Source organism: Neopsephotus bourkii, unplaced genomic scaffold, assembly GCF_033783945.1.
Source record: "Neopsephotus bourkii isolate Nb327-2 ecotype Australia unplaced genomic scaffold, CSIRO-AGI_Nbou_v1 NB_768, whole genome shotgun sequence".
NCBI classification, from domain to species: domain Eukaryota; kingdom Metazoa; phylum Chordata; class Aves; order Psittaciformes; family Psittacidae; genus Neopsephotus; species Neopsephotus bourkii.
The window spans coordinates 3,272,662-3,297,911 of record NW_026901264.1 but is presented as its reverse complement, the minus strand read 5'-3'; the positions used below and the strand labels follow the sequence as shown (position 1 = coordinate 3,297,911).

Sequence of the window (25,250 nt, the reverse complement as noted above, 5' to 3'; positions counted from 1 at the left end):
AAGAGAATCCATAGTAGCTTTCTGTCCCTTCAAACTTCATTTCTCTCCCCACAGTAGGTCCAGTAAATATAACCCTGAAAAATTGAATGTATCTTTACAGAATTCCTTGACCTGTCAGTGCTGCTGGCCCAGCCAGTCTGGCCAAGACATTAATTGTGAAATGTTTGATATGCGTATCAGGAAAATGAATAGAGTATCTCCATAGCTGTGCATGTTCTCTCTGATAAGGTGCTGTCATCCTTTTGTTAACATTTGTACTATAGAAACCCAGCTATTTTTATATCTAGAGCTCAGAGGAAAACAGGGGTATATATTACTTATTTCCCAATATATAATCAAGATGGGCTGTTACTGCAGTTGTCACAGATACTCTTAAAAAAAAACCACAAAAAAAAAACCCAAAATAACCAAAACCAACAACCAAAAAACCCGAACAAAACATTTAACATTCAGTCTCAAGCACTATAGACTCTGAAGTGCTGACAAGATAAAACTCCATTATTAATGTTGCATAAATCCCATGTAAAGCAAGACAAGTGCAGCCCTCCTAACACGCCATTTTTGGGAATAGAAAGAACAAACTCCAGGTCCTTTCAGTGCCACAAAACATAAAAGCTCTTGTATCAGAAAGAGTGTATGAATTCCCACTTGCCTGTAAACTCTTCCTCCTGGCTGGTATGTGCAAAGCACATCAATTTCCTATTCTTTTTCCACTCCTTTGATTAACATGAAAAAGATGTTCCTTTCCATTATTTGAGAATATTCTTTGCTTCTATAGATGAGACTGTCATTAACAAGACTGAAAGAAAGGAGAAAAACAAGAAATGCAAGTCCTAAATTAATGAGATATTACAGATATTATGCATTAGAGCTGTTCAACCTTGACAGTTAGAACAATAGCAGGGATACAGTGTCTGCTTTATTCTGCCTACATTAAAACCATTTTTAATTAAAAGAAACAGATTGAGTGGAGAGGAAGTCTTTTCTTTTATTCCCTCCCCAGAAACCTATGATTTCATGGCTTTTTTTCCTTTTTCTGCTCAAAATGGCACAAAGGATGTGTGCCTAGCAATGCAGTCAGAGGTGACAGGAGAAACCTGGTGCTCAGAATGATCAGGTTTGATTTTCTAATACATTTCATTGTAACATCAGTCACAAGCTGACTTACACACTGCCTTAACCCCCCAAAAACACATGGCTGGTTCCACAGGTAATCTCTTTCCCTGCACAGGGCTGGTGGAAAGCAGAAGACAGCCGGCACCCCATGTGTGCTGGGCACCTGCTGAGCCACCCTTTAATTCAGAGAGGTACATGCTAGGACAGCGATCAATTTAAAACAGCTCTTCCAGACTACAACATGTGATGAAAGATAAAGAAAGAAGCAGGGTGTGCCTAAAACCACCTTGAAAAATGGCAGGGGAGCTGCTTCTCCTGTACATACGTACTTGGAAATGACAGTGGGAATCGCCTCAAGGTTCTTTTGCAGATTGAGAAACATGGAAAAAACACCAACTATGTTCTTCAAACATGCAGAATGAATATGGAGACACTGCTCATACTTTGACACGTTTTTAGTGTCTCTTTGAACACCAATAATAAGCATCAGACTAGAAACCTGCAGCATTCTTTTCACCACATGCAGAGATGGATTTCTTGTTTTGATTTTTTTCTTGTTTTCTCTATATTCCCCCCTCATGCAGAACACTCCCCAAGATTTATATTTTTGCTGTGCAACTGACAACATGCCTATTACTGTGGCAGGTCAAACCTATTGCTTCCCAACTAACACATCCCAGGTGTATCCTGCACAAGACTTTTCATAAAGTTTCCAAGTCTTATCGCTGAAAACAGCAAAAAAAAACAAAACGACTCAAAACTCAAAAAAAGACCCAAACCCAAAAATCAGTAAAAAAGCTGATTCCTCTCTCAAGCACTGTGCATTTTTTTTCTTTTTTTTTTTTTTTTTTTTTGAGTGTGAGTGCATTGTCCACCCTTTCTTTAAGAAAAAGGAATCAGGAAAACCCCAAGACAAAACATCCTTTTTCCATTTTATTTGGACTTCACAAGGCTGCTGAAAGGTCTAATTCTGCCTAGAGATATGCAACCACCACCATCTTGCAAAACACATTTGTGGTGGGGACACCTCTTTCTTATTTTGTTTATGTACCACCTGCAGCAAAATAAATTTTCAGTATATGACTAAGGCTCCTGTGTCCTATAGTGGGGAATAAGAAGTATTTGCCAGGGAGGTGGTCTGTCAGCATATTTATATATATATATATGTATATATACACACAGAGACACACACCCCCCACCATAGCAACATGGCTATAAACTTACCTATACGTATCTACACTTCTGTTTCAAAGTTCTTTTCTAAAGTCCTTCTACCTTCGTGGAATATGGTAAATAGATTAATACTGAAAGATGCAATATACAAACCCCCTCTCTTTGGCACCATGAATTAATCTGTCATTACAGTCATGTAATTATAAGGGTAGTTGAATCTTTCATGCTATGTCTTGTCAGACTCCCAAGTGAATAAACCATTTTGCAGACTTCAAATAAAATGTTCTTGTTAAGAACGGCATATTCTGAAAAGGGTGTTGAACTGCTGACACCACCATTACCAACTACTATGAGATGAGCAACACACAGTTTTTCCTTGTTGCCATGATGCAGCATTCTCCTTACCTGGCTGAATGCTAGAAGGAGCAGAGCTATACCAACTGACAAAACAAATACTTCTTCTCAAGTCACTGTCCAAATTATTTTCTTTGCTTATAGTTGTGAAAATAAAAGGCGAAACAACTCAATAAAATGGATCCAATCTCATTCGTTTGCATTACAGCCATTAAAAAAGAGAATCTCTCTTGAGTCATTGGCTAAATCGACTTCCCTTTCCTGTTCTTACTCAGCAACTAAAATTTAGATCTCTGAAAGTTTTGCAAACCCAGGGAACTAAAAATATTTTCTCAGCATTTTTTTTTTGGTTTTGCTCTGGCAGCCTTTTCTGAGCTATTGAATTCTTCTTCTCTACATAATGATTCAAACCACTATGTTTCCTGGGGGATGTTAATTTCTTTTTTAAGCACATTTTTTTTTCCTACTTAAAATGGTATTTGAAAGAGGGAGAAGGAAATGAGGAAGGGAACGAGACAGATGTATCAATCTGTGCAATGACTGCATTATTTCCAACAAATACATTATGTCTTCATTCAGGATTAATAAGAAATTAGATCTCACGTATTATGCATTAAATAAACCCAGCTTCAACCTCCTTTTTGATTGCTCAGGTCCATCAGAAGACAAAGATGGAAAGGTGTGAGAAAGCACCTTCAGGGTACTGCAAGATGCAAATGCAGACCGACCTACAAAGTAAAAAAAGCAGACTTATTTCAACAGATGTTATAATCTAGAGTTGTCATACGTGCACCAAGAACTTGCAATGTAAGCTTCATTTCTGATGCAGTACCATTTGCCCCATCAAAGATAGACCTATGATATTAAAGTTATTATACCCTGAGAACAAGACACAGCTGGCACCACTAAATTTAGCTGAGCATTAGGCCATGGGGGAATTCCTTACAGATGGCAGTCATCTCATCTGCATTGGAAAAGGTAAAAGCACTATAATTTCATTACTTGCAGTGAGTCTTTGCCTGTCACATCTGCAGAGCAATGACACCACAGAATTTTTTTTCAAGTGTTAGGAGTTTGCTGAAATAACATATAATGTCTTCACTCTGACATGAATAACCTTAGAAATGGGTCATTTTATCATCACCTAAAGCCCACATGTTTGAGTGCATTAACATTAATAGAAGTAATGCATGTTTTATTATTAGCAATCACAAATGTTATCAGAGCAAAAAAGGCATTATTTAGCTTAGTGCTATTCATTGATTAAGAAGCATTTTTTAATTAAAACTATCTGGTCCTCTTCATTAGTGACATAATGGAATTAAGATGAGAAGGGGTCAGTTCAAGGATTATTTTGTGAGTATTAATGAATTCTATTTATCAACATTACTTAACAAATTCTGTCTTGGAAATGACAGTTAAGTTAATAAGGAATTATAGCCAAGGTGGGAATCTCATATTTGATTTGTGTTACATTTAGGAGCCTAAATTAGAAACCTGATTAAAGCAGGTAAATTCTACCTGCCAAATTCACACTGAACTTTTAAGTTAGTCTGTGTTCGGATTTAACATTCTGCTGCTTGTATTAGTAAGACGCAGTGAAATACATACTCAGGAATTCCTGTTCTGTTTTTGATGACCCATAATGAATAAAAATAGAGAAATAAGGAGGGTTCCCTAGTACTTAAAGTTCTCCAAACTCTTTTATTCAGTGATATAAACACCTAAGGTGTTTAAATGTTTTTAAAAATATGTAAAGTCATACATATTAATCTGTAACAGTAAAGCCTCCACTTTCTTGCCCACATGTAATTATCCAAATCCTCTTCAAGTTTCTACTGAAATCAGAGAATTGGGAATCTTCTCCTTTGGGGGATAAAAATTATCATAGCACCAAATCCAGGATAACTGTCATGAACGCTATTTCCTTTAAAGGTACTGCTTGCTCTGCAAAGTAAGTTTTCTTCATTTTCATTACTACTCCAAAAAGTTATAAGACTGTGAGCTTCTACCAACTTATTCTGGGCATAACTAAAAACATCCCCAAATTTGCAAACTGGTTTGTTGTTTTCTTTCAGTTTGAAGAACTACCACTCTCCCTAATAGTTACCTGAAGTACTAACCATGAAATGAAGCTTAATTCATTTTTCTCTGTATAGGATCAAAATCTCAGTGGTGAATTTCAAAGGATTTCTTCATTTCTTCCTTGAGATTCTGCAATAGCTGTAACAGTAATCGGACATGTAAGATTATTTTCCATAGTGAAAATAGTTATTTCAGATGATTATTTCAGAAGATGCTCAGATATCAGCTCCTGGTTTGTGTCCTACCCTGTTTATTCTCATTGAACCAAGCTGAGTTTGAATGTAATGTGTAAGAATGGGATGTATTTACTCATTCACTCATCTAAATGAAAGAATTTATCATCAAACGACATGACAAATGTTGGTCTTTACTTGTCCTCGCTAATAATTAGGTGCTTTGAAATAGTTCTGAAGTCTTAGCTTTTGTTTTCCTAAATAATATGAAATAAATAAACCACATACTTGTTTTTTCTTATTTAACAGCTGCATTATAACTAATTTTAAAATATCTGTATCTATCTACATATCTACATAATACATATATCATTAAATACATATATATAAAAGAATACAATTCTTGATACTACACACAATATAAGGATAACTTATATTTAATATAACAGAATATACTGCTTAAATATAATGTAGATCGTGGGTGGACATATGTAGCAATATAACTTTTATATATAAATTATGGGTGCTATATAAATACCATGGCAGTTATGCTCTGTATAATTTTAAAGGCTTTCACAAAAAGAACAACATGGAAACTGTTGTTATCCACATACAATTCTGTTTAACATTGCCTTTAATTACAAGGCAAGAGCCATAGCAGTATTTGCTCCGAAGTATGCCTGCCATGGCACCTGAGATCACATGGGTTCAACACTAACAGTTCCTGACATACCTCAGCTAGGATGTCAGATGCTCATCTAACACAATCAGTGCCAAATCTCTTGTCCAAGTTCAGTGACCTGAGGAATATGAATGAATGTACTTGCAGAAAATGTCTTTTGTCAGTGGGATGTGACCACTGTATTGTGTTAGCACCCACTCTAGCAGGATGTAATAGCAACATAATCCTTGAAACCCACACTTCAGCTGACAGGTTGACAGTAGAAAAGACAGAAAGATGGGAAGAAGAAAGTGAGAGGATATTATCTGATGTGTACAATGAAATCCTTCTCAACATTGCAACACCTTATCCTACAAGTATCTGTGTCTGTTTGACACAGACAGATGTTTAGCTGAGTGTTTACTGATATGCCAGAATATTACTTGCTTGTCATCACAGTAATCAAAAGCATTCCTATTAAGTTACAGCTGCAAATGAGACAAATACATGAGAAATATCCAGCTTCCCATGTATTTGCTTACTGTTATATAGTTTTAGTTAGATACTCTCCAATTGAGCACTGTGTAGAATAAGACAGTATGTTTGCAACATGTGTGCATATACACCTGTGCCCAATATTACATCTAGAATGTTGTTCATCTGTTTTCACATGCCACGTGAACTGTCAGGACTGCGTGAATGAAAGAGCAGACCTGATGTTAACTGAATCTCCAGTCCTTGAGAGTGGAAGAAATGCCTGGTTTAGAAGCATTCAACACTTCCAATTATAAGGCCCTGTTTTTAGAAGCTCCCAGTCTTAACTACTTAAATTGTTATTTTCACTTTGGACTTCTACCCCAGGTACAAATTTCCTTTAATCTCAGCCAGGCAATTTAACTCACGTCCAGTGTGAGCTCAGCTCTCTTTTAGACTTAAAAATAATTAAAAAAAAAAAAGATTAATGACCTTCTAGCTCTATACCTTAGTAGTGACTGGAAACATGGCACAGATACACTTTCTGTATGCTGTTGGGGTTTTTTCTGCCATATCTGCAAGACTGGAAAATTTACACTTTGAAATCTCAGGCTGGTCAGATCAGTCCACCAGAGTGGATTTTGTCTGTGTTCACCATTTCTGATGCCATCCTAGATTATGCAGAGTTTAATCAATTTACTTCCCTTATTTTCCTAGAGAAGCGAGCTTGGCAAACCTTAAATAGTGTCAGGTGAGAGAAAGCAAGAGTAGAAAGTGAGCTAGTGCGCTTGCAGTTGGTCTGCAGGGCACCCAAAGTAACAGCCTGCTGTAACATACAGGGAGCAGCACACAGCATGGCTCCTGGCTGCCACAACACTTTTCTGGGTGAGCTGCAGAGGACATTGCCCAGATAATGATGGAAAAGTGATGGGCTGAGGACAAGTGCAAACGAGAAGACATACCAGCAGCAAACAGTCTTGTTTGCAAACTTTCTCATGTGTCTTATTCAAAGGATGTGGTTTTCTCCACTTAAAAGGCTTCTTGAGCATCTGTAAGAAAACCTAGATTTTTGGCTGTAGTATTAAGTAATAGACCGTAGATTTTGAGCTGTACTATTAAGAAGAGTGCAGGCAGACAGATCTCAAGCTCCAGTCTAATCTAGGCTAATACAATGCATGCATTTTGGAGATGATAGCACCCATAGTTTATGTAGGTTCCTAAACAGAGACAGCTGCCCTGAACTGCTGGATTTGCTAATTTTCGTCTATGTTTTTTCTGACCATCTATGAAGTGTCCTCCCGCATCTGTACATAATCAGACAGTTCATCACCACCACTATGCAGATTTCTGACAATGTTTTCACATGAATGGTCTCTTTTGTCTACTTCATTTAGTTCAACATAGGTTGGTCACTGAGTACCAATGCAAAATTCCAATCTCTTGCAATTAGCATTAATTACAGTACCCAAATCTATAAAATTGAGCTATTAATCATTATAAAGAACAAAGAGTTTACTACATCATTGCTGTAGCACAATGTTGAGCATGCTCTGGAAAAACAAAATTCCAATTATCTTTCTTACTTTCCTGAATCGGTGTTGTTTTACTGTGCAAACCACAGTGAAAGCACTGACATAGATCTCTAATACTATCATACTTGAAAATAATTTACAGAAATGGAAGGAAAAATTATTTTCAGTTGAAGAACACAGCTAAGGACAGTCAGGAAAATGTTGGATTTACTTTTGGTATGAGTTGTTTCATGGTTTGAATTAAGGCAAAAAAATATGTACTGAAATATTACAGTAGAATCAAGTTCGATTTATGGATCATTGATTTGTACAGTCTTGATTCATAACACCTTTCAGAATATTTTGAAAGAACAAGTCAGTGGTCTCTGGGCATGCCTAATAATTGAGGGTTTGTGGGTTTTTTGATTGTTTTGTGTTTGTTTTTTACCTATTCATTTGAATAAATCAGTAACTCTTGCATAGCAGTGAATTTTAATACGTATTTAATCACAAGTGTGCCAACTGCAGTTGACTGCTTGGTCAAATCTAAAAAGAGCCACAAAACAAAATCCAACTACAGCTACCAAGTAGGACTGCTAATGCAGACTTTACTATCTATTTTCATCATGAAATGGGGTGTTTTGTGTGTTTTTAAGTGGAGAAAAAAAATGGGAATTTTTCTTACAGACACTTTTTACGTAGAAAAAAGAATGCTTAAAATACACAAAACAGAAGACACACAAATAAAACAGGTATTTCTAGCTATTATTAACTGCTTTGAGATTCTTCTAAAATCCACCAATTTCTTTAAGAAATAAAATCTGATGTTTTTTTTTCCAACTGTATTGGAAAGTATTTTCCAACTGTATTGGAAAGTAAAAGTATTTCACATGCTTCTATAACATGTTGTAAATCTGAAGATCTGACTTAAAAAATTAAACTACCTTATCCCATACCGATATATTCACATTGTATGAAGTAGCGTATTATATCATTTATGCTGAAGTACTTACAGAAGTGAGACAGCTTTCCCAAAGCCACAAGCTCAGGCAGAGACGTAGAACTCAGTCTATCTTCAGTTTAATGTTCTAAGACTCAGCCAGAGCTTCCTCCTTTTGATACTACAAGAAATTTATGTTTGAATAGAAAAGTCAGTCAGAGAAGTCTGACCACTTTGTAACACATGCACCTTAGCTGGGCTGCCAGCTTATGTTTCAGCTTTTCATAGCTCGTTATTAATGACAAAGCCAAACTTCACAGGTATGAGTAAATAAAAATCATCCTCTCTATATAAAATGCAGTCCAAACGGTTAACAATAGACAAGATTCTTAAGAAAGGAAGCATTGAAACTTATTTTCATGCATCCTGAGGATTAAAACAGAAATCAAATCTAATGAAATATGCATGTTCACTCTAGCAAAATGATCCTTCTACTGTACAAAATGACCCGGTGTAAGCACAAATAGGCTTGAACATTTTTATCGCTTTTCAACAAGAAAATTAGAGGAATGCAGTGTTCTATTTTTATAGAAACGCATTGCCTTGATCTTTGTTATTTTGGTAAAGTGAACACTCCTTAGTTACAAATTTCAGGGTAATACTGGACTACGGATGAAATTCTGCTCCTGCATTTTTTATTTACATACACACTCATATTTACATGTAAGCTTATGTATTTACATATATAAAATATGCATGTATGCTTACAGATACAGTTGGATAGAGAGATTAGTTCAGAAGCTTCTTATGCAAAATTGAAAAGGAAGCATAAAGTCTGAAACAATCAAAATCCATCTCATACTCTTACAAAAGAGAGTATGTTTGGCCTGCTCTTAACTAGAAATTAGTATGTTAAACTGTGGAATAGGTAATATAAAAGCTTTTTGTTTTCTAATGTGTCACCCTTATTTGCACAGGGAAGGATCCATTCTGTGACCTGGTTGCCAGGGAATTGCATGGAATTACAAAACATTTTCTTAAGACGTGATGGCCTGTGGTACAACGTGTCTGTGCATGGGTCAATTGCTGAGGTGAGCAGCTCGAGAGAGGACGCCTTCAACACCTGAGCGGGGCGAAGCTCAATGTCCAGGAGCCTCAACTCAGAGCGGCCAGAGCAGAGCCACCGAGGGAGCCTCAAGTCCTCGACAGAACTGCCCCGCAGCCGGCAGCTCAGCTCCCGCGAGCAGGGACTCACAGGGGGCGGAGCCAGGAGGGGCGGCACCAGCCCTGAGTGGGTAAAATCTGCCCCACGGAGTGCGAGCGACCAGGAGGGAGGCGCGGCAGCTTCTGCGGGCCCGGGAGCTGGATGGTGAGCACCCGTCGTATGACCAGGGCCCGGCCTGGGAGCAATGCTCTGGCTGCCCCAGTGGTGGCCAGTGTAGGCACCCAGACAGAGCCGATGAGAGGGGAGGCTGCAGTGCAAAGCTCTGAATGTAGAGAGTTCCTGCACTGGCCTCGTGAGGGGAAGGTACACAATGGGCAGGGCTGCACTCGGTGCTCCCTGGTGGAGGTCCTCCTGCAGCAGGGGCTGAGCTGCGGGATGCTATTAACAGGCTGCAGGATGTCAGGGAAGCTGAGAGGAAGCAGGCCTGCTTGCTTCAGGCCCAAACTGTGCAGGGGCCTCAAGCGTCCACTGTAGCTCAAGGAGGAAAGAAGGCGGCTGCTAACCCAGGAAGCGGGAAACAGTAACAAAGAAACCCAACAGATAAAGGAAGAAGAGGACAATTAAAAGCAAGGGGCTTCCTCCTAAGTCTGTTGTCCCCAGCCAGAACCATTTTGCAGTTCTGCAGGGGCTAACGAGGAAACGCACACCTCACCACATGAACAACTGGCTGATGCAGCAGTAAAGAGGATCACTGGTGGTGCATCCAGGAAAAAGCGACAGGTCATAGTTGTAGGGGACTCTACTTTGAAAGGTACACAGGCACCCGTCTGTCGGCCTGACCCAGTCTTACGGGAGGTGTGTTGCCTACCAGGGGCAAGGATCAGGGATGTTGCAGAGAGGCTGCCTGCTCTTGTAAGTCCCACTGACTATTACCCAATTCTAGTGATCCATGTGGGTGCTAGTGATATGGATAGCAGTAGCCCAGAGAACATAAAGAAGGATTAGAGAGCCTTGGGAGAGGTGGTTAGGGGCTCTGGAGCTCAAATAGTCCTTTCAGCAGTTCTCCAGGATAAAGGGGAGGACCTTAAAAAGGCCAGGCAGATTTGCCAGGTTAATAAATGGTTAGAACAGTGGTACCATAGTCAGGGGGTTGGGTATTTATAACATGGGACTTGATTTGTGAGGCCAGGTCTACTGGAGGCTGGGGGAGCAGTTTTGGTATGAAGCTTGCCAGGCTGGTCAAGAAAGCTTCAACCTAGATGTATTGGGGGAGGGGGGCATCATTCCATCCCAACACACCCAGTCAGTTGCCAGCACCTGTAATAAATGCTTGGAGCAATGCAGAGATATTCCAGCCACTCTAGCCAATGAGTTGGCTTCATTTGGAGCTCGGCCCAGATGTCTCTATACAAATGCCCGTAGCATGGGGAACAAATGAGGAATTAGAGATGTGTGTACATCTACAGGGGTATGATAGGTATCACAGAAACATGGTGGGATGGCTCCTGTGACTGGAGTGTTGGAATGGAAGTTTACACCCTCTTTAGAAAAGACAGGCCCAGCAGATGAGGAGGGGAAGTTGCTATTTATGTTAGGGACAGGCTGGAGAGTATGGACCTCTGGCTGGGGACAAATAATCAGTTAACAGAGAGCTTGTGGGTCAGGGTCAAAGGGAGAATAGCTATGGAGGACATTACTGTGGGGTTCTGTTATAGACCGCCTGATCAAGAGGAATCTGCAGATGAAGCACTCTATAGGCAGATAGGAAAAGCCTCACACTCAGAGGCCCTCATTCTCATGGGTGACTTCAACCACCCTGACATCTCTTGGAATGACGGTATGGCCGGGCACAAGCAATCCAGGAGGTTCCTCAATTATGTGGAAAACAACTTCCTTCTGCAAGTAATAGAAGAGCTGACAAGGAGAGGTGCCCTGCTTGACCTCGTGCTCACTGGCAGGGAAGGGCTCATTGGAAATGTGACGCTCCAGGGCAGCCTTGGTTGTAGCGACCATGAGATGGTCGAGTTAGAGATCCTCAGGACAGTGAGAAGAGTTCCCCATCCAGGGGAACCCTGACAGGCTTGTGAGGTGGGCCGATGCCAACCTTATGAATCTTAACCATGACAATTGCAAGGTCCCGCACCCGGGTCAGAGGAATCCCAGTCACAACAATAGGTTGGGTGGAGAAGAGATTCAGAGCAGCCCTGTGGAGAAGGACTTGGGGGTGTTGGTCAATGAGAAACTGAACATGAGCCAGCACTGTGCTCTCGCAGCCCAGAAAGCCAACCGTATCCTGGGCTGCATCAAAAGGAGCGTGACCAGCAGGTCAAAGGAGGTGATCCTGCCCCTCTACTCAGCTCTTGTGAGACCTCATTTGGAGTGTTGTGTACAGTTCTGGTGTCCTCAACATAAAAAGGACATGGAACCGTTGGAACAAGTCACTTGGTGGATCAAGGCACTTGGCTGGGTTGCCCAAGGAGGTTGTGAATGCTCCATCCCTGGCGGTGTTCAAGGCTGGGTTGGACAGAGCCTTGGGTGACATGGTTTAGTGTGAGGTGTCCCTGCCCATGGCAGAGGGTTGGAACTTGATGATCTTAAGGTCGTTTCTAATCCTAACTATTCTATGATTACATGAAACAGAGCCAGTGACATGGTTCTCTTTGAGACTGATCATAAAGAGATTCTCTAGAGTGTTCTAGAGAGACCAAGTAAGCACGACTGTAACCTAAATTTATAAAATTAAATTTCTTTATGACCACGTTCTTTATAATATTGAATAACTACAAATCAGAGGAAACAGCAAAGTCTGTTTAGCTTCATCCCAGGAGTGGGATGTGAAACTGCTCACTCTCATGACTGATACTAAAGAATGGTTATTGATCCACTGAGGGAAAATATACACTTCTTTGCTAGTGACAAGCAGTGTTAGTGCTTGGAAGCTTTAATGTTTTGTGAGGGGTTTTTCTTCGGTTTTAAATTCCTTGACTTTTACCACACAAATTCTTATACATTCCAATGTCCTCTCTAAAGTATTGTCTCTGTTTTCCATTTATAAACTGAAAAGAAGTTTCTTCTCAAACTCAAAAGATGTTGTATGATTTTGAACTGTAGTTTTCTGAGATAAAACCATCAAGGATAGATTTTGCTTTAGGCGTGTACCAACCTCTCGATACAAGACTAGAATCTTCAGAATAGCAATATTTGTTAAGTCATACCTACAAAAGGTATGAAATAACACAGTGGATGGATGATGGCAGAGCGGTGGATGTGGTCTACCTTGACTTCAGCAAAGCGTTTGACACAGTCTCCCACAGCATCCTTGCAGCTGAATTGAGGAAGTGTGGTCTGGATGATTGGGTAGTGAGGTGGACTGTGAACTGGCTGAAGGAGAGAAGCCAGAGAGTTGTAGTCTATGCGGCAGGGTCTAGTTGGAGGCCTGTATCTAGTGGAGTGCCTCAAGTGTCGGTACTGGGACCAGTATTATTTAATATATTCATCAATGATTTAGATGAGGGAATTGAGTGTACTATCAGCAAGTTTGCTGATGACACTAAGCTGGGAGGAGTGGCTGACACGCCAGAAGGCTGTGCTGCCATTCAGCGAGACCTGCACAGGCTGGAGAGTTAGGCAGGGAGTAACTTGATGAAATATAACAAGGGAAAGTGTAGAGTCCTGCATCTGGGCAGGAACAACCCCAGGCTCCAGTATAGATTGGGGAACGACCTGTTAGAGAGCAATGTAGGGGAGAGGGACCTGGGGGTCCTGGTGGACGACAGGGTGACCATGAGCCGACATTGTGCCCTTGTGGCCAAGAAGGCCAATGGCATCCTGGGGTGTATTAGAAGGGGGGTGGTTAGTACGCCCAGAGAGGTCCTCCTTCCCCTCTACTCTGCCCTGGTGAGACCTCATCTGGAATATTGTGTCCAGTTCTGGGCCCCTCAGTTTAAGAAGGACAGGGACCTGCTGGAGAGAGTCCAGCACAGGGCAACTAAGATGATTAAGGGAGTGGAGCATCTCCCTTATGAGGAAAGAATGAGGGAGCTGGGTCTCTATAGTTTGGAGAAGAGAAGATTGAGGGGTGACCTTATTAGTGCATATAAATATATAAAGGGGGAGTGTCACGAGGATGGAGCCAGGCTCTTCTCAGTGGCAAACAATGAAAGGACAAGGGGCAATGGGTGCAAACTGGAACACAAGAGGTTCCACTTAAACTTGAGAAGAAACTTCTTCTCAGTGAGGGTGACGGAACACTGGAACAGGCTGCCCAGGGAGGTTGTGGAGTCTCCTTCTCTGGAGACATTCAAAACCCGCCTGGACACGTTCCTGTGTAACCTTATTTAGGTGTTCCTCCTCCGGCAGGGGGATTGGACTAGATGATCTTTTGAGGTCCCTTCCAATCTCTAACATACTGTGATACTGTGATAAAGGATTAATTTACCCATCATTATTTTCCTTAATTCTGTATCATGCGGGTTATTCTAAAAATAGTAGGTATGAAGCTAAGCAGGGTTTCCCCTAGTCATCATCTTCAAGTGGAACTATTAATCACACTGAAAACAAGTGTCAACCAATGTCCCATCATAAAGTGATAAATTAATCCTCAAACTAGACAGAATCGATTCTACAGCTGTAATCAAAGCAAGAGGATTAATCCTCCCACGAACATGGCTTCCTTCATTCTGCCTCAACTGATATTCATTGTTATCTAGCAAACGAGAAATACAGAAGTGAAAGCCTATATGCATGAATGTATGATCCCATGGCTAGAGTAAAGCTTTCAACAGTTAAGCCTTTTGGAAAGAAAAGAAAGTAAAACCTAACCTCACAGCGTCCCACCCTCTCCAGTATTTTCTGTTGTTTTTCTGATGTTAAACAGATTTTTTCCTTTAATTACTTGGTGATGAAATACCACTACATGATGCGCAGCCCCAGAACTGCACAACCATTCACTGCTTTCATCATGTATGTTTCAAATAAATGAATTCTTTAGAAAGGTGAAATGAATGCCAGGTAGTACAACTTACCTCATTCTCCTGGGAGAGACACATGAAGATCCATGTCCTTTGTAGACAGATGACGGAAACAGTTTCAGTGCCCTTTTCAGAACCATACCTCTGATACTTCAATTAAAGTGTTTCATATGCAAAGTGATGCTGGTTATGACATAACTAGGAATTAATGCCCGCTGTAGATATGACAGGATCACAAGTCACTTGCTCACTAAAAATTCTGAAGTAGGGCAGACTGACATAAGCCATGTTTACTGTGACTGTAACTGAAATGCAAGAAATGTGGCCCACATTTGCCTGAAACAAAATCATATTGTATTCGATAAGTATGATTCGATGATGATTGATTTTAGGATCACATGTGAAAAGCCACGTCTCTTTTCTGATTATTTCTGTGGCCAGGATTTCACTTCTTTAGACACTTAACATGGATAATCTTTTCTTTGATAGTGGTACAACATTGTTGGCATCATTTGGTCAGCTCATGAGTTGCTTTTCTTTTTAAAAATTGTTACAGTATCTCTAGGCAGAGAAACCTACCATTCTGCAATATCTACTTTCAAGTAGGTGAGCGTACACAAGACATCAAGGTGAACTGTTATTCACACCAGCAAGGAACAAGCTATAGCATGAGACCCTTGAAGGATAGGTGAAATCTTAATATTGGAGCAGAGAGCGCCACTGAAGAAAAGGATCTATTTTGTTTTAAAACTGATTCAAAAGCAAGGAAAACCAAATATAAGTAAACTACCTTCAATCTAAAAGCACTTGTAATGTGCTGCTTTATGTAGCAAGAGGAGGGTGGGAATTTACTAAGAGAAAAGCATTGAAGTATTGCATCAGGCAACTAACTGTTCCTAAGGCACTAGGTCTTGAGAGCTTTGCATCTCAACAAGATGAGGCATATGCATTCCTACATTAGACTAATAATGATATACACACAAAGAAGCAAAAACATTCTTTCTCCTCCTCCTTTACTTTCTGGTTTCTTTTCATAGAACATGTGACCCATGACCATGACCATGCAAGAACCTTAGGAGTCGCAGAGCTTACCCCATCCAAATGCTCCCCTTTGCTGGAGTGACCAAAAGCCATCTGTAGTGGACAACATGGGGTTTTATCACTTAAAGTATATTTATCGTGTTGAGATTAGCATGAATACAGAAGGTAGAACTGAATTCCCATGACTGGTACCCAAACTATAAAATTTTAAGGTAGTTGCACATGCAGAAGTCTTTGCTTGAACCCTAAAAGCTATGACCAACTCTATCTCCAATTTCATAAGTCTGCATTTCTGTCAGCACTTTAGTGCTCAAAAATGGACTAGTTGTGATAGCAGTTAGATAAAAAACCAACCAGTCAAATGTCTTTTATTGTTTAAGTATGCGGATTTGAAATGGTATTACTGAAAGGTAAGTATACATGGACCTCCACTATTCTGTTTTTACAGTTCTCTTATGAGTTATACTGTACTTAGACTATATTTACACAGATATATTTTTCACCATAGAAACTTAATTCTGAACTTGATTTAAAACCTAACCTGCAATAAAAATACATGAAACAGAATAGATTGTGAAAATACTTGAGAATGACAGTTTACAAAGAAACTAATTTATAGTGTGCAATTACTGATCAAGTAGAACAAGAGTTTGAAAACCAGACTGTATTACAAAGCATTTCTTCAAACATCCATTTTGGATTATTGCTGGAAGGTACTAATTCGTCTATTCTAGACTAATTTACAAACATTCATAAAATAGTGAAAAATGCATGCTTTAGAAGCCTGATACATTTCATGCCTCTGGACTAAAACCAATATGAAGATGGAAGCAAGTCATGGGCACTTCAAATGGAAATTAGTAGCGCTTAGAGTTTTTTCCCTTTTGTACGAATAGGCTCCTCGATTTTTTTCTCATTCCTTTCAGGTGAGTTTTTATCTTCGGGTTTAGTCCATGGAGGGCTGTGCGACTTCTGTTGAAGGTGAAAACAGCATCAGTGTAAATACTGCACACACACAATGCACGTACGTAAGCAAAGAAAGAAGTGTGTTAAAAATCCATGACAATAGTGCACAGAGCTGCATTTCTGTTCAAATGATGTACCAGCCTTAAAATACTGCGGCTGAATGTGATATTCGTCAACTGCATCTAGAAAAGGATTCTGGTCTCTACAAATGGAAGCATATTTAATAATCTTTGGCAGTGCAAAACCACACAAGTCTGATGCTGCTTTATAATCACTGTGATTTCATAGAATCATGGACTGGTCTGGGTTGGAAGGGATCTTAAAGGTCACCTAGTTCCATCCCTCCTGCTTTGGGCAGGGACACGCTCCACTAGACCAGGTTGCTCAAAGCCCTGTCCAACCTGGCCTTGAATTGTATCTTCTTCTCTTGATCTGTCAAATCAAAGAACTCAGGTATATAACTTGTGAACGACCTCCTCCAATGGTAACATGGCTGCATACTGTTTCACATAATTACAGATACACACTTATTTTAGAAACCTCTCCCTTCTCTGTTCCCAGGGCTATGGACATCACATTATCAAATTAAGCCATTTGACCAGTAGGATAGTTCAGTTTTTCAAGTATTAAATAGTTTTGTAATTGTTACCAGCCAGAACCCATCTTGAACTGATGAACTGCAATCCCATACAGTCAAAGTCTGAACTGACAAAGTAGTTCTGTCTCAAAACCAGGAGCATAGAATGTGTAAATATACTTCAAGTAACTGCATGCTTTACAAGACCTTTTAATAAAACCCCCAGAATTACTCAGAAACAGAATACCTGAAAGCTTGTCTCTGATTCTGCTGTCTTCAAACGAGATGTTGAATTACTGCGATTCCCCAAACATGTCTTGCCGATCTGTCAGTACAAATGTCAGAGTTAACTACTTCATATTATTTTCCTAAAATATCCATGGTTTTCCAAAAAAAAACCCACCCCAAAACAAAAACCCACAAAAAAACCCAAAACCACCCAAAAACCCAACTACACCATGTTAGCCTAGTTGATGAAGTGAAGCAAAACAAAGTTTTCATAGCTAAGTGAATCCCATACTCCCATCATCACTAATGTGTCTGATAATAGTGTAATGTGGCTGCAAGTTAACAACACATCACTTTTTTTTTCCTCATGTTTAAATCTCATCACAAATAAAGTTTATCCTTACAGTGGTCCCATGGAACAGATAAGTAATTATAATTGTCTGTTACGGGTGAGGAAATGTTAACAAAACAGCTGAAAACCAGCATTACAGTTAGGACTTCTCCATTACAATTCTCTTGTCTAAGAGGCTGGATCTCTTAGGTATAATAATTTCCTAAATGGGGAAGTTAGATGACTCTCAAGGTGAAAATAAATGAGGGGCTTTTTAAAGTTTTAAGTCATCAAGACTCTTTTCAAAATAATAGTCATTTTGTTTATTTTAAACATAACTCTTCCTCTGAGATGTTTCCTATTCAGCATGAGCCCTTGAAGGTTTGTGAATCTAATTATAGCCTAGGCAGAACAGTTTTTACTCATCAGACATAATCCAACATATTAATGAAAAAAGCTGAAAAAAAATCATTAGTATATGGACATGAGCTTTGCTTGTAGGACTATGAATGCAAACATATCTTCAACAAGAAGCTTCCAATAATATCCACTAAAATGTTTGTTGGCATTTCTGATTTACTTATTTTTAATTTAATTATGATTGATAACATTGGTTTGGAATAGAATAAACTATTTGTGTCTAGGAGGCCAAAGAGAGAAAAAAATCTCTTAACTGGTATGTTTTGAGGCTTTTTTTTTTTTTTGACAGATTTTCTTAAGAAAAGCCAAAACTGAAAAACAAATGAACAAAAACACAAAACCAAAAAGAAACCAACCCAGAAAGCAAATTTGAATTCATCCTATAACAGCTTAAATCACAATGCCAAAAAATACTTTGCTCAGCAGAAAACATTGAAAATAAACATCCTCACATGCAAATTGAATAGCAAGAAATTTCGTAAATACCATTTGAGTAGAATTGACATTAGGTTGGAGTTAATTAAAAGTAAAGAGATTGACAAGGGGAAAGAAAATTCATTAAGTTTTTGCACTTGAGAAATTCTGACAGTCCCTCACCGGTAACAAAGTTGATCTATGAACAGGTGTGAATACCAAAATGAAGCCTGTTATTCAGAAAACTACTTGGAGAGGAGACAGCTGCCCCCCTCCTGAAAGCTTCTAGAGAGACACTGGTACTGCCAAGGATTTTACAGCACTTCAGGCAGGGTTTAGTAATGTTTAAGCTACTGAAGTGAGCCTATGAGATGGTGCAATTGAAGTGATTGATGGTGAGGACTCTCAAAATTTTCCCATGATAAATAATTGCTAATAAAAGTTTGATGAATATTACATTATGGGGACAATCTGGGTAGTATTGATAAAAAAGATAATCTATTGATAATCTATTGATAAAGACGACCTACAACTTTTATGAAAAAAAATAACAACGGGGGAGTAGGCATTTAAAATAAAATTTTCATACTTCAAAAGCTTGAAAGGGTGGTCCTGGGAGTACTTGTACTTAAAATGTTTACCTATCAGCTAGATTAAAGAAAATGTTTTCCACTTAGTTACGTTGAGAAAAATTTGAGGGTTTGAAAGACTTCCAGGTGAGCAGCTTGAGGACAAAAAATGTTACAGGTCAACAAAAGAAGAGTTTTTCAGTTTGTATAATGAAGAGGACAGAAATAATGCCACTGAAATATAAGGTCATTTAAAAATCCATAATCTAGTGGCACATACTAAAAAAAAAAATAAATCAGGTAACCTATTTCACCAAGACAATACAGAGAAAATAGGAATCCAAAAATATTGATAATAATAAAAACATGTTAACTATTTAAGACGTATGCAAAATAAGTTGTTTTTGGTTTTGTTTTGTTTTTTTTAAAGGTTGCCTTGGAGAAAATAAAAGCTAATGATAAAAGCAATGCTTTGGAGGTGACTAAGCTTCCATGCTCTTTTCATAGACCGGATAACAAAGGCTGTCGTGGTAGGAAAACACAGTTCAGATTTATGCCTGTAGTATCTCTGCTCTCGTGAGACCTCACCTGGAGTACTGTGTACAGTTCTGGTATCCTCAACATAAAAAGGACATGGAACTGTTGGAACAAGTCCAGAGGAGGGCCATGAGGATGATCTGGGGGCTGCAGCGCCTCCCGTATGAAGACAGGCTGAGAAAGTTGGGGCTGTTCAGCCTGGAGAAGAGAAGGCTGCGTGGAGACTTCATAGCAGCCTTCCAGTATCTGAAGGGGGCCTATAGGGATGCTGGGGAGGGACTCTTCATCAGGGACTGTAGTGATAGGACAAGGGGCATGGGTTAAAACTTAAACAAGGGGAAGTTTATACTGGATATAAGGAGGAAGTTCTTTCCTGTTAGGGTGGTGAGGCACTGGAATGAGTTGCCCAAGGAAGTTGTGAATGCTCCCTCCCTGGCGGTGTTCAAGACTGGGTTGGTCAGAGGCTTGGGTGACGTTGTTAGTGTGAGATGTCCCTGTTCATGGCAGGGGGGTTGGAACTTGATGATCTTAAGTTCCTTTCCAATCCTAACGATTCTATGATTCTATGATTCTAAATATCGTTACAGAAGAAAGAACTGAACTGAGCTTATCTTGGCTATTTGTGAAGTTTTAGATCTGTGTGGGCTTCATGGAAGGGCAGGGAACAGGCACTACTGCACTGTCACCATCTAAAGACTGAGCAAGACCCAGGTAACTTCAGGCAGAGCAGTCTCATATCTCAACCTCAGTGTAATGATTTAAAGTTTGGAATAAATATGAAATATTTTTTTTTTTGCCTGTCCCCCTTCACCCACGTTCTTAAGCTAGACACCAAAAACAAAATAAGAAAAAAAAAAGTATCTAATACCTAGGGGAAATGAAGGCACAATGATTGATCCTTGTCCCTTAGCTAATGTCTTTCCAAGGATCCATGCGGGCAGGATGCAGGTGTAGGCTCAACATAGTAATACAACTAAATAATATTGGCTATTTTTCTGTTTGTGCCTAAAATGACAGGTGGATAAAGAATGCAGATCAAAAGACAGAGGACGTGGTAGAGGTTGGCAAGACTAAGCACCTGGGAAGCTCTTAAGTAAGGAGAAGATAATTTAACACACATGCTTTAATCTAATAGAAAAGCACTAGATGACTAAAATCTTGCAGCATTTTTAAAACTGCAGATTATTATTAGCATGATGAAAAGCTGTCTTATAATCAACTTTTCATACAGGATTATAAAAGCAACAAAGTGTCCTGTTTTCCATTACAAAAACAATAGCAAAAAGGCTAATAGTATTCTCAAATTTTAAGTTCATTACAGAAGTCTATTTCCTGCCACTGGCATTTGCAACAAAACAGGCAGTTTATCCTTAACTATTCCCTTTCTTCTGCCTTCCCTTAAAGAGCCTGAGGTTGTCAGTTTCAAAGGGTGCAGGGCTTTCAGACTAACTCCTAGTCTCATTCAGAAGCACAAGGAATGCCATCCAGAGGGACTTTGACACGCTTGTGAGGTGGGCTGATGCCAACCTCATGAAGGTTGGACCTGGCCAAGTGCAAGGTCCTACAGCTGGGTCAGAGCAATCCCAGACACAGCTACAGGCTGGGCAGAGAAGAGATTCAGAGCAGCCCTGCAGAGAAGGGCTTTGGGGTGTTGGTCGATGAGAAAATGGACATGAGCCAGCTTCAGTGTGCGCTCGCAGCCCAGAAAGCCAACCGTATCCTGGGCTGCATCAAAAGGAGTGTGACCAGCAGGTCGAAGGAGGTGATCCTGCCCCTCTGCTCTGCTCTTGTGAGACCTCACCTGGAGTATTGTGTGCAGTTCTGGTGTCCTCAACATAAAAAGGACATGGAACTGTTGGAACAAGTCCAGAGGAGGCCACGAGGATGTTCAGGGGACTGGAGCACCTTCCATATGAAGATCGGCTGAGAAAGTTGGGGCTGTTCAGCCTGGAGAAGAGAAAGCTGCGTGGAGACCTCATAGCAGCCTTCCAGTATCTGAAGGGGGCTATAGGGATGTTGGGGAGGGACTCTTCACTAGGGACTGTAGTGATAGGACAAAGGGTAATGGGTTAAAACTTAAACAGGGGAAGTTTAGATTGGATATAAGGAGGAAATTCTTTCCTGTTAGGGTGGTGAGGCACTGGAATGAGTTGCCATGGGAGGTTGTGAATGCTCCATCCCTGGCAGTGTTCAAAGGCAGGTTGGATGATATGGTTTAGTGGGAGGTGTCCCTGCCCATGGCAGGGGTGTTGGAACTAGATGATCTTAAGGTCCTTTCAAACCCTAACTATTCTATGGTTCTATGATTCTATCTTTCAGAGATGAGAGAACCATAGAATGCTTTGGGTTGGAAGGGACCTTCAAAGCTCATCTAGTCCAACCCCCTGCAATGAGCAGGGACATCTTCAACTAGATCAGGTTGCCAGAAACACATTCAGCCTGGCCCTGAATGTCTCCAGGGATGGTGATTCAATAAATATTTTCTGTATTCACTGGCCACAAACAGTGCTTCCCTCCCCAGGGTGAAAGGAGCATTTGCACCATTTCATTGTTTTCCTTACCCAGCTAAACTCACTGTTTATCAAAACTTGAACTGCAACAGTCACATTCATAGGTTCATCAGATGAAGAGGAATTTTGCTATAGGTATTTTCTTCTGTTCCTAAAGACTTTCTCGTAGCTTCGATAGTGTGTGCCTACACAAGCACTCCCCTTTTTCTATGTTCAGAAAGCAAACCTTTCATGCTTATAATCACAGTCAGTACTTAATCCATGTACACAGTTAAGTAAATAATGAGTAGTCCTTGAAGTAGTTTTAAGACTCAGAGCAGTGAAAAAAGAAAGATTTCTCCAAAGCTTATCTCTTCTCCTGATTTTCCCTAATAAGTCCTTATTTTAAGAAAATTTATAATAATTTAATATGTTGTACCCTAACCGTTAGTGACAGATCCCACAATTTAGCTTGGGCAACATTTAAAATTTCTATGCTAAGCACAACAGAAGTCTTATTCTGATTTTCTTCTACATAGAAGAGAAACAGATGAAATTTAGTGAAGTTGAATGCTTATTACTTGCTCTACATAAACTTCAAGAAACACATTAATGATCTATTTGTAAAACAAAATTTTGATGTAACAAGTGCATTTTGTCTTAAGCAATCCATTTTGTATATGCAAGACGAAAAAACGTTGGCAACAGTGAGAAATTTAACACGACAGGACAACTGAGGTGGACCGTATCTTGAAATCTTGTCCTACTTTAATTAGTTACGTGAACTGTTTGATTAAGGAAGTATCTGTGTAAAATTCTGGTTATAAAAACCACTGCTTGATCAGTAAAGGAAGCAAAGTATCATAAGTTAGGGTATACAATTCACCTACTGAAATATACAGCAGAGCTGGAGCAGTTCACAGCTGGATGTATAAATTATAAAGGTGGATCAGCCAAGTGTGCATCTTCGTTTAAAAAGAATTATGAAAAAGCCAGTTAAAATTCAGCCTGTCTCTTGGTAGTAAACTATGTAATTTGATCTGCAAACTGCTCAACAATGTAACTAGAAGGGTATTCCACTGTATCAACACAGCAAGTGAAACTGGCTTTATTGCTCAAATAACCATCCAACATACAAGAGGACAGGAAATGAAGAACTTTAGATAACCATAAGTGGTTATTTAAATAAATAGTGAATAAGTGGTAATAATAATAAGTGGTATTATATTCAGCTTTTATAGTTAGAAAATAATTCTGCTGCTGCAAATGGGTATCTTGCAGATTTAGTAGACCAAACATTGTAGCTTCAGCATTCCTTCACATCACTACAGACTTCCTTGTGGCTTCAGTGGGCACTAAAGCAGATATGCAGGATGTTTGTAGAGTACAATGGAGGAGAAAGTACTGAGCTGGTTGTGAAGTCTCTATACCAGGAGGGAGAAAAGGATGGTACCATTAGGTCAAGTGACAAACTAGATAGCTTAGTTCTCATTAGGTAAGTTAGGTTCACAGTTTATTCAAAGATATGCTTTATCAGATTTGCTCATGAATTTATTACAAATCTGTATGTCAATCCCCTTAACCCTCATTGTTTAGAAGAATGATACGTAACAAGATATGAAGTGCATATAGCTGTTTCCATAAGACACCTCTGCAGTTTTTTTGTATCCTTCTCGTGTTTTAGAGCACAGTGTACAGAGTGGATGGTTAGACTAAGATGATGTAACTCTTATGACATTCTAGTCCTCATTTAGGGAACAGAATTACTGAATTCACTTGAAGAATTTTATCAGGTTGAGATTCTGTTATAACGATGACTTTTTTTCTCTCATTACTCCCTTGGGAAAACAATGGGAGAACACAATGTGATCAAAGCTCTGTTATTTTCTGGAGAAAAACGAAGCAAAATGCTGTGAATGCTTAGAACATGTTCAAGTTTTGCTCCAATACTCAGCATCCTTTGTCACTGAATGATTAATGAGCATGCAGTATTCGTTTACTGCAGGAAATTAAGGCGGTAAATAAAAGCATAACCACTTTTATTTAATAGAGAAGAGCCTACCAGGACAAAGAGCAAGAAATCTAAGATGAGAACTGAGAATAAATAACCACTTTATAAATTGTTTGATGTTTTAGCACAACTGCATAGGTGGATTTAAATTACGTGTTACACACAAAAATTAACTGCTATGAGGAAGGGCCACCACATTCTCGTGTAAAAGGCAAAAAAACCCCAGGAGTTCCCAAAGCTTCTGGAAAGAGGGAAAAGGGAAATGATACCAGGAAAAGAGCATTCTGCAGAATTCTGGTTCTGCACAGAGACTCTCAGATGGTCATAGGTAAAACATCTTCAGACAAGACCAAAAAAAAGTAGTATTGGCAAGATTCCTCTAACAGAATAATAATAATCTAAATAGAGGCCCCATGTCAAATTTCATGACAGGTAAAGGTACCATCAGTATTTAATTTCAAAACCTACTAATATAATTTGGCCTGCCTGTATCCCATTTGTGAACAAATCTTCATTTGCATGCATTCCAATGTAAACTACATTAACTATTATGAACATGCATAAAATCACACCAAAAAAATTGTAGTAGGATTAGGGTTTGAGAAAGAGAGAGATCACAGATGCTTAACCAAATAGACTGTAAAAATATCAGCTGAGACCAGCAACTAGCTACTATTTCCCTTTCTTTTTGCCTTAAGAAATGACACACTGTATGTTCTTTTCTAGTCAGTCTTTACTACACAAATTCTTCCAAAATATAAATCACATTTCGTTAATCAGAGACACAATCAGAGGATCTTTGCAAAGTTCTGAGAAAGTGTCGCTGAAATACTACATTTCATGGTTTTTTATCTTGGCCTCAACCTTCACTTATTTTTCTTACAGAAATGGCACATGAGAGACTGTCACATGTTCTCAGCCATCTGGCCTATACCTCCTTCATTGAGAGTTTAGCAGCTGTAAAACTTCAGATAAGAACAAACACACACAATCAATGATGATAAAAATATGACAAAAATCCCTACTGCATTCCCAAGTCTGGAAT

General features: G+C 39.4%; 1 protein-coding gene and 1 long non-coding RNA gene across 3 annotated transcripts in view; both read right to left on the bottom strand.

Annotated features, from left to right (window-relative positions):
• Positions 1 to 518: 518 nt before the first annotated feature.
• Positions 519 to 14,912, bottom strand: LOC133213077 (uncharacterized). Of its 2 annotated transcripts, XR_009725686.1 has the most exons (4): positions 14,677 to 14,912; positions 4,754 to 4,866; positions 3,247 to 3,371; positions 519 to 799 (listed from the first exon to the last, which is right to left on the bottom strand). It is a non-coding gene; the product is annotated as an uncharacterized LOC133213077 (long non-coding RNA). The 2 variants fall into 2 exon arrangements; XR_009725687.1 differs by lacking the exon at positions 14,677 to 14,912 and having other exon boundaries at positions 4,754 to 5,134.
• A 1,095-nt stretch (positions 14,913 to 16,007) lies between these two features.
• The window catches only part of LUZP2 (leucine zipper protein 2), a 176,731-nt gene continuing 167,488 nt past the window's right edge, over positions 16,008 to 25,250 (bottom strand). The window contains exons 11-12 of the mRNA XM_061355053.1: positions 17,454 to 17,531; positions 16,008 to 16,635 (exon numbers count right to left, since the gene is read on the bottom strand). Coding sequence (XP_061211037.1) covers positions 16,531 to 16,635; positions 17,454 to 17,531 — 183 coding nt within the window. The 3' untranslated portion in view covers positions 16,008 to 16,530. The remainder of the gene's footprint in view (positions 16,636 to 17,453; positions 17,532 to 25,250) is intronic.